The sequence below is a fragment of the Macrosteles quadrilineatus genome, unplaced genomic scaffold, assembly GCF_028750875.1.
Source record: "Macrosteles quadrilineatus isolate MER2022 unplaced genomic scaffold, UCM_ALF_1.0 Scaffold_1__1_contigs__length_201487025, whole genome shotgun sequence".
Taxonomy (NCBI): domain Eukaryota; kingdom Metazoa; phylum Arthropoda; class Insecta; order Hemiptera; family Cicadellidae; genus Macrosteles; species Macrosteles quadrilineatus.
Genome location: NW_026542594.1, coordinates 88,431,602 through 88,441,934, shown reverse-complemented (window position 1 = coordinate 88,441,934; position 10,333 = coordinate 88,431,602). Strand labels below are relative to the sequence as shown.

Below are 10,333 nucleotides of genomic sequence, written 5' to 3'. Positions count from 1 at the left end.
CTGCCCTTAAATATATTTATTTCCTTCATTTACTGCTGTTTTAAGCTATAAAACTAGGATACCGAATACCTATCCAGGTTTAAAAATGTAACACACAGTTTTCTACCACATATTTTATTTATTTAACACAGATATAATTACAAACATATTTCAGTCAGTCTTCAATCTCATTGAAACAAAGAAAACAAAAGGTTGACCAAGATAAAATAATAAGTTCTGCCTACAGATTTAGACGGTGACTCTTGAGTTTAGCATAACGATTAATTATATCTACAGGATTAACTAGTGGTGGATGTAAAAAGTACCAGTCCAACCAATATTTTCTGCACCACTTTTATTAATTTTCAATCGATATAAGGGTAGCCCACTTAAGAAACTGTACCCGGTCTCCGTTACATCCTACCCACTACACCCCCTTCCACTAATACCCCTCCCCTAAATCACTCTTACGCCCTGGGGAGCTAAACGGCACTCGGACCTATCTGACGGTGTTGACAGTTTAATCCCCACGGCAAAGAATAGAACGGCACTTGCTCCGTTTCCCCTATATCCTCACGGTTTAGTTTTTGTTGTGTTGTGTGTTTTGTGTTGCATACATTATAATGTTAAGAGGGTTACACCCGCCAGCTGATTACCATATAAACATGGTCCTAAAAAAACCTCGTGGCATTTAAAGGGCCTAAAGTGACTCTTTTTGACCCGAGATCAAGTTTTACGATCGAGGCAAAGCCGAGGTCGGAAATTGAGCGAGGATTAAAAAGTCACCTTTTGCCCGTGTGGTGAACTATATTTTTCGTCATAGCATCATTAATTAACAAACAAAGATACATAAAAAATTACATCCTGCCACAGTACATCGAACCACAATATCTCAAACCACAGTAAATCATACCACAATGGATTTAACCAACCACAGTGTACATCAAACCACAGTTAATCAAACCACAATACTTCAAACCATAGTATTTTTAACCACAATACTTCTAACCACAGTGTATTTAACCAACCACAGTATACAACAAACCACAGTACATCGAGCCACTATACATCAAACCACAGTACAACAAACCACTATACATCACACCACAGTACTCAAGACCACAGTACATCAAACCACAGTACCAGTACATCAATCCTCAATACATCAAACCAAACCTCTCAGTACCCCAGACCACAGCACATTCAACCACTTTGGGCATTAAATAGGAAAACTAAGCAGTTTTTATTCTGATCGGGCTTTCGGGCTCTGCCCCAGTGGCTCTGGAGTTTCTTATGTTAACCTTATGATTTTTCATATTTAAAAGGAATTAATGAATCTTAACAGCTGTTTCAATTAAAGAAGTAGGTTCTGTTCTATGATGTTCAATAGTATTAAAGTTACAAGGATTACCAACAGGGTGCAGCACTATTTTTTTTATTTATGACAATAGCTAATTTGCAACCAAAAGGTGAGTGAGCGTAGCGAACAAACTTAAACCTGGAGGCGAGTTAGCGTAGCGAACGAGCTAACCTGAAGGCAAGTGAGCGCAGCAAACGAGCTCCAACCTAAAGGTGAGTGAGCGTAGCGAATGAACTTCAACCAGGACGTGATTGAGCCATGCGAATACTTATGAAGTTAAACGGGGCAAAGCCCGCGGGTACAGCTAGTATATTTACATACTGTCCCAAAAGTCCCGGACCGGTTTAATATTTTCCAAATGACAACAGATAAATCAATAGGTTTTTGCACATCAACACCACACTTAAAAATCTACGTTTTTAAGGAACTATCAATTTTCTGTCATATCATGGGGACGTCCCACGAGGATTCAGAAGGAAATCTTAAATAGGAGCATAGGTCAATATGCACATCAGTTTAAACGGCTTAGCTAGCAGAGTTCAATGCCGGAAACTGCGCCTCGAAAGGATCACCCGTTACAAAATGGCGGCTGTTCAAAGATTTCTTGAACCTGCCATTTTGAATCTTTGAACGACTGCCATTTTTTACTCAGGCGTTCTTTTGGGCTTGAATTTACGGCATTTTAATCTACTAGTGAAGACCTTTAATTTGATGTGCATATATCGACCTATGCTTACGTTAAAAAATGTTTTCCGATTCCTAGGGCTGTGCCCCCAAATGCAAATTAGATTAATCTTTGAACCACTGTCATTCTTGACTTGGTTGTCCGTTTGAGTTCAAATTTCCAGCATTATATTCTGCTAGTAAAGACCTTTAATTTGATTTACATGTCAACCTAAGCTTCTATTTAAGATTTTTTTCTGACTCCTTGCAAGACGTCCCCATGATGTGACAGAAAATTTAAATTTACATAAAAAAGTAGATTTTTAGGTGTGGTGTTGATGTACCAAATCTTATTGATTTATCTGTTGTCGTTTAGAAAATATTAAACCGGTCCGGGACTTTTGGGACAGTCTGTATATTTGAACGTCATGGACTCCGAAACCGCTCGACAGATTGTAGTGAAACTTTCAGGCATTATTAAGCATTATTCAAGGGTGGTTTGTGTGAAGTTTGGTGCAGATCCGTCAAAAGGGCTCCGCCCCAGTGGCTCTAGAGTTTCCCATCTTAACCTTATGAGTACTTATATTTAAATGGAATTAAATAATCTTAACAGCTGGTTCAACTATACAATTTGATTCTGTGATGTTCAATAGTATTAAAAAGTTAATAGGTTTACCAACAGGGTGCAGCACTATTATTTTTTTAAATCTATGACAACAGCTAATATGCAACCAAAAGGTGAGTGAGCGTAGCGAACGAACTTCAACCTGGAGGCGAGTTAGCGTAGCAAACGAGCTAAACCTAAAGGCGAGTGAGCGCAGCGAATGAGCTCCAACTTAAAGGTGAGTAAGCGTAGCAAACGAACTTCAACCAGGACGTGATTGAGCGATGCGAACGAGCTCATCTTGAAAATGAACGAGCATTTGACATAAAACCACATTAGGACAGAACGACGTCCGCGGGCCAGCTAGTAGATTATATATGTACACTTTTTGTTATTAGTTTTATTTAATATTAGTAAATTGACAAGAGTTATCCTGTAAAGCAGTATGTACTGAGGAACGCTTGCTAAATAAAGGCATTTTTATTTATTTATTTTATTTATTTATTGAACCACACTATTCTATTCCGCATTATCTTGTAATATCATCATCTTTGCGATCACGGCTATATCAGCTTGTAATATCATATATACATATATGTACTGTATTTGTAATATTATATTGTATCTTAAATTGCCTCTTTTCGTTAAAATGCATTAATTGTGCTTTACTTTTGATTAGTAAAGTTTGAGCAGAGTTACTCTGCAACACACATTGTTTTCGAACTGAGAGACGCTTGGCAATATAGTCACTTGTATTTATTTAAAGCTACTTCATAGCAATTTAATACATAATTACTATAACAAGGTCGTGTGCGATCAATGACATTGTTTGTGATCGATCAATATCTGATATTGCATTCAAATAATGCACTGTTTGGACGAGACATCAGAACAGCCTATGTGTTTGTGTCAAAGTCGACTTCTGCCAATCACATGACGAGCAATAAATGTGTGTTTGAAGCCGATGTCACTCTCTCAAAGTAATATTTTCCCGCTCAACCACATCACGAGCACTGTCTGTCTGTGTGTTTCTCCGTTGTGTTGTCACTTTTACACACAAAAGGCTGTTTGAATTTATTTGAAAACTCAAAACGAGATCTGATGATGTAGGGTGCCGCCGTGCCACGCTAAAGATAATTTAGGTGATAATGCATAGACCATGTGAAATTCAGTTATTATGTACCACCTAAAATTGGCTTTTGAAAATATCACAGTGCTAAAGGGGCGATGTTCGTTTTGGAACCACATACAGAGTATATATTAATTAAGTGGTTTAGAATTCAAATTATACTGATATACTAGGCACAAATGCTTCCCTAGAATGCAATAAATGCCGCAAATAACGGTGTCGAGTTGCCAGGGTCACTTAAACCTTCATCAATCTTCAGTATCATATGCTACTCATACGTGAGAAAATTAACCATCAAATACGAAGAAAATGAAACTATGTCTATAATTATTTATTAAACACATTCACTCTTTAGTCAATATAAAATAGAAAAAGCAGCTGGAACTGCAAATAAGGGCATCATTATTTGCAAATATCTCTATAGTTAGCGTAAATGATAATTATATTAGGGATTATTTAAGACTATTAAAACAATTTCTTTAAAAAAAATTTATAGGTGTACAGCCCGTTATACAACATTTTCGGATAAAAATATATAAAAATGTACGAGAGTTTATTCTGTTCAGTGTGAGAGAGATCGGCTATTTTTGCCTCGAGAGAAGGAGGAAAACATTCTTTGAACAGCTAATTACAAACCCACGTTTACGTTTGGACTACCTCTTGGTGGACAGTGCTCGGCTGTGTTTATTGCTAATTATCAATATAAATAGTGAATACAACATACATACATATTAATGTATTTTTTAACATGCTAATTATATAGCTCAACAATGTTACTCAACTGGTTTGGAACTTAAGATGTTTTAATTCGACATTTTGTGTCTAAATAAGCTAAGCTCAGTAAACTACTGTCGGACGCGAACTACAGTTCATTTGAGTTGAACGGACGATTTAGCTCTACTAAGCTGCATTCGTGGGACCGAAGCAGTCAAGCATTGGATAAATAACGACAAATACTAGCTTTTGATCAACTTAGTGATTACACGTATACCTCGACGTATTTTCGAAACAAACTTGTACTTTTCTTCATTTTAACTTAATTAAATGATAAACCAAACATTCCTTCAGGTGATAGGTGGGTCTAATAATGTATAGCCTACAGGTTTCAAGTTATAACAAAGATATTAATGTAAAATAGTATTTAAGTTATATACGGACCTAAAGTAGCACAGCACTGAATATTTTTTTACCATTGATGAATTTATGAGCATAGCTATTATATATATGAATTTGAACGGATGGTGTTTTTGACCTCTAGGGACCTCAAAACGAAAAAAAATCGGTCCCGAGTCCAGGTCTTACCATGACTACTACGGTAATAGCTTATTCCCTATATGGGAAATTTGCTAAAAGATATAAGATAAAAATCAAATGAAGGTTTACTTATACTTTTTTATTATAAAATTTAACTGCCATAACCTAACCGAACAACAAAACTTGCTGATAATATCAAATATTTTTAAGATAAAAATCAAATGAAGGTTTACTAATTTTAAAAAATAGTTCTGTTCATAAATAAAATCATAAATGCCTCAAATTCTAACAAAAGATGTACAGCTAAGAAGTATTCGCATTCTAAGCAAAATCTTGGACAAAAAGTTAGTGTCGCTAGCTGGATTCGAACTGGAGACCTCCAGATCACCAGTCTGAGATACTATCAACTACGCCACGAACACCGATGGAATCATATCCTCCAAATAAGTGTTACGGTAATGAAATGAAATGAAATATTAATGGTGTTCCCTCAAGTCAAGAGTGACGTCACATCCCCACTCCTTCTCTAAAGAGGTTCTCATCAGTTTCTGGAAGGGGAAAACAAGGCGCTATCATAGTTTATTTACTTGATTTTTTATGTTGTTCCCATAGGCTGAAGATGAGCTTTCATAGCTTGAAATATACCTAATTTTTTTGTAATTTTGTATAATATTAATTTAGTGGTGAGTAGCCAACAAACCAAGAATAAAATTAATATACTTACACTTATACTGTTTCACAAGACGGTAAATATACAATATATAAAAGATGGTGAGAATTGCATATTGGGTCTGACTTTCTGATGATGATTGTCCAATCGAAACTGATTACCACTTACCATCTTTTATGTATTTACCGTCTTGTGAGTAAACTGTTAATATATTATTACAAGTGTTATTTAAGTCTTATATTTTTTGTGCTTATAGGTAATTTAATAACACGTACGATGCTGATAAAGAAGTTATTTAATTTAAACAAATTTTGGTTAGGTAGGCCTATTATTTATTATATATGGTTGGTAATATTATACTTGCATATTTTTACTAGTATAGTATTGTTACCGTAATACAGTATTTAAATGATAATTTATACCATTATTTGTTTCAACATGAAAAATATTTATTGAGTGAAAACTGAAAATTATGAAATACAGGTATTTTTAGTAAAACAAAGAACTTTAAATAAAATATATATGTTTATTTACATGTACTGCAGTATATTACAAACACATCAATAAAAAACATTAGTCTACACACTTAATATAATACAACAACATCTTAAAGTAATAAGAATATATCACTGAGGAATTTTACAAGCGGAACAAACCCCATTTAGGAGTTTATCTAGGAATGATAACTATGAACCATAGGTTTTTAAAATAATTACATTTTGTATAGTAATGATAGCTAATAATAATTGTGTTTTTATGATATTACTGTGTGTCTAAAAAGCAATTGTACTTGACAAATAACATAAATGTTATAACTATATTTATATCATCAGTAATATTTCAGGTAAAGGTAATATTTCAGAATAAGTTTAAATGTTGAAATACCAAATGTATAATACTAAAAAGTGATCAAATCTGATTATATTATTAAAACAATTTAATGCGCAAATGTAGGTATTTGATATGTAATCTAAATTCTGCAAATTGCAAGTACCATTTAATGTTACATTAGGCCCTTGTACATAATTTATACTGTATCATTAGGCTCCTATCAATATTTGGTCTATCATCTGATACCTAGGCAATAGTAAAAATTCATTTAAATTATTTAAAAGGCTCATTATTCTTTTATGTACACTTACTATACACATTATTTAAAAATAGCGTAACAGGCTATAGTTTAATAAATGTTGTATAGTACTCATCAGGCTACGGTAATTTTCCTTTTAATTAACTCCTTTCTACAATTAAGGCTCTTTACATAATCTGAGGTAATTGATTCAAAAATTCATTTTACAATATAAGGCTAAAATTAACTGTAAAATTTTAACTTAAAATTTCTTTTTAATTTTGGAAAATATACTAACCTAAATTATATACATACAAAAAATCTGATAAACATATTTACAAACCGTAGCTAAATTGTAGCCATTCACACACAGAAATTTATACAATTTACCACTTAAAAAAATACAAACAAATTTCTATATTTTCATTAAATTAATGGTAAAATTATTATGGCAATAATATACCTGTAGTCAACAATACATTGAACTGACATTTCTTATAAAACATGGAAATACGGAAAAATGAAATGTAACACAGATAACATTTTGAGTATTTTATACCTCTAAAAGTGTAATAGTTATAAAAAAGTATGTAAAAAATGACATTACTAGTAAACAGTTAGTTCTATTTAAGTCAATACCTGGTTAAATGGTGAAGGTAAATTTACCAAGTATGTCTCTAGGTACAAAAACAACGATAAAATTTGTTATTAATCTAGTATCTGTATTATATAACAATAATAATTCCATAATGATAATTGTTGACTTAGTATTATGGTTTAATTAACACTGATAAAATGTAGGTAAGCTTAAACATATTAAACATTTCCACAGTTAAAACCATGATGGATTTACAAGACCAGAGTCAGGAATAAACATATAAGTCTATGGTCGCAGACAAAGCTGGTGTGACTAGAGCGACCCCCACCTCGTGGTAACTAACATTGGCACCTCCGAACATCACAACAACCTAACACACTGACCAGTGACCAACCTGGACACCCATGAGCAACCAATCAGCAGAGTTCACTACTGAGTCAATATTATCAAAAAAGACACAACTTTAAAAAACTTTCATCTTCTGATCAGAATACTAATGGTGATAATAGTCCGTGTGATCGTCCAGGTGTTGGTCAGTGAACAGCCAGAGTTAGCTGGAGAAACGACGGTGGTGGAACCTGCAGCATACAATCACTTGTCAATACTATGAAAACCTTTTTACAAAAACATACGAGAATACAAATCATATTACAGTTGAACCTCGTTTGTACGAACCTCGATAAAACGAATTCCTCGATGAGACGAATTTTTTTTAATCCCCTTGACACTTTCATATAGGTAAATGCTAAAAACACCTCTATACAGTTGAACCTCGTTTGTACGAACCTCGTTAAAACGAATTCCTCGATAAGACGAATTTTTTTTAATCCCCTTGACACTTTCATATAGGTCAATGCTAAAAACACCTCTATACAACGTAGTAATTAAGTTAAAAACCTCCATAAGACGAATTTGTTTGTGACATGGGCTAGGACTGATTAACCTCTATACAACGAATATTCTTAGCACAAAACCTCTACAAGACGAACGTGACCTCTATAAGACGAATTTATCATAATCTTAACCTCCATAGTACGTAGTTTTCAAAACAAACAGAAGCTTGTCTCAACATGAAACCCCCACCCATCCCTCCTCCTTCCTCAATCATTGTTTGGAAAAACCTTGGAGCAAGGAGAAACCTCTATAAGAAGAATAACAGCAGCATTAAACCTCGATAAAACGACCCTCTTTATTAAGAATACCTCTATTGTACGAATATTTCCCGTACCCCTTGAAATTCGTCTTATAGAGGTTCAACTGTACAACGTAGTAATTAAGTTAAAAACCTCCATAAGTCGAATTTGTTTGTGACATGGGCTAGGACTGATTAACCTCTATACAACGAATATTCTTAGCACAAAACCTCTACAAGACGAACGTGACCTCTATAAGACGAATTTATCATAATCTTAACCTCCATAGTACGTAGTTTTCAAAACAAACAGAAGCTTGTCTCAACATGAAACCCCCACCCATACCTCTTCCTTCCTCAGTCATTGTTTGGAGAAACCTTGGAGCGAGGAGAAACCTCTATAAGAAGAATAACAGTAGCATTAAACCGCGATAAAACGACCCTCTTTATTAAGAATACCTCTATAGTACGAATTTTTCCCGTACCCCTTGAAATTCGTCTTATAGAGGTTCAACTGTACTTTGAATTGCCTTTCCAACAAAATTTAAATGTTAAGCAATATTACTTTTGGGCAGCTGGACTGTAATCTCTTTATAAACAGTCTTTATGAATAGTTCCACATATATTTTTTAATGGGTAAAATTAGTTTTGCGAGCCAGTTACCTTAATCCTCAGAAGTTAGTGTCATAGTCGGAGCGTCTTCGGCCTGGTCCGTAGCCTCCACTACTACTGCCGCCGTAGTAGCCTGAGGCTGCAGCGTTGTAGTAGTAGCCGTTCCACTCAGATCGCCAACTGTCATACAGGTTGGCCATGCTGTTCTCCTGCAATGACCCTGACGACCGCTGCAGCCAAACAAAAGGAATGTACAATAAATGTGTAGGGAGTTGGACAAAGTATCCACAGCCTGTACGCATTGAGGAAAGCCCTTGAAACCCAAAAATGTTATCCCTCAATCCTACAGCTGACGTAAATCCAGTTAATGAAAATAGGAATTTGACAAATTACTCAAAGAAAATCTACCCTATTTCATTTACAAGGTTAAAGTAAGTAAATTAAGTAAATTAAATTAGTAAATTAAGGTTTTCATAGAGTTCCCGTCGCAGCCATATAAGCTTATTCAAATTTGTGCCCAAGGATGTGTACCTAGTTTCATCTACTACTATTCTAGCCGGTGTACCTTATGGAATGATTATTCAGGTCGTAGTGTAAAACCACATGTTGAAATAAAATTTCGCAAGCTTAAATTGCGGTCTGATTATATTTTTGTGGTTTTAGTTGTCAACCATTATTGGAGTCCATTGCCAGTTGACAGACGTGAATAGGGTAATGTTTGTAGACATTGAAAATATGTGCGGAGAGTGGTGAGATTTTGTACGTGGTCTTAAATATTTGCAAGATGTTGTCCACCATTGTGTAGGTCTACTGGTGTTGTTTGTCATTCTCATTTTTCCAAAGTTGAGAGAATGTTGCATTCAGATTGTGGTGTGACTAAACAAGAGAGATTATTGAACTAGTGGAGGACCTCTCTATAAGACTATCAAGATCTACCGTCAGACCTGGATGTCTGAAACACACCAATCTGCAAGCAAAGTTTCCTTAAATTCAATCACTGTGAAAATGGAAAACCCAAGGTGCTACCAGCTCTGTTGTGCAAATAAGTACAATAACCTAAATCAACACAATACTCAAGCCACTAATGCACATTTTCTCTGCATACACATCTATTACCTGGCAGTAGTAATAACCAGGGACTTTCTTTCTGCAGAGACTTATGCACAGAACGAGATTCATAGGTACTTAATTGGCAGGAGTGTCAATTTCTTTCACAGCCTTTTTAGATACTAAGACTAAAATTCTAGTCTCATATGGGTGGGA

General features: G+C 34.7%; 1 protein-coding gene across 1 annotated transcript in view; it reads right to left on the bottom strand.

Annotated features, from left to right (window-relative positions):
* Positions 1–6,165: 6,165 nt before the first annotated feature.
* The window catches only part of LOC128984816 (uncharacterized), a 186,597-nt gene continuing 182,429 nt past the window's right edge, over positions 6,166–10,333 (bottom strand). The window contains exons 8-9 of the mRNA XM_054404217.1: positions 9,122–9,300; positions 6,166–7,904 (exon numbers count right to left, since the gene is read on the bottom strand). Coding sequence (XP_054260192.1) covers positions 9,130–9,300 — 171 coding nt within the window. The 3' untranslated portion in view covers positions 6,166–7,904; positions 9,122–9,129. The remainder of the gene's footprint in view (positions 7,905–9,121; positions 9,301–10,333) is intronic.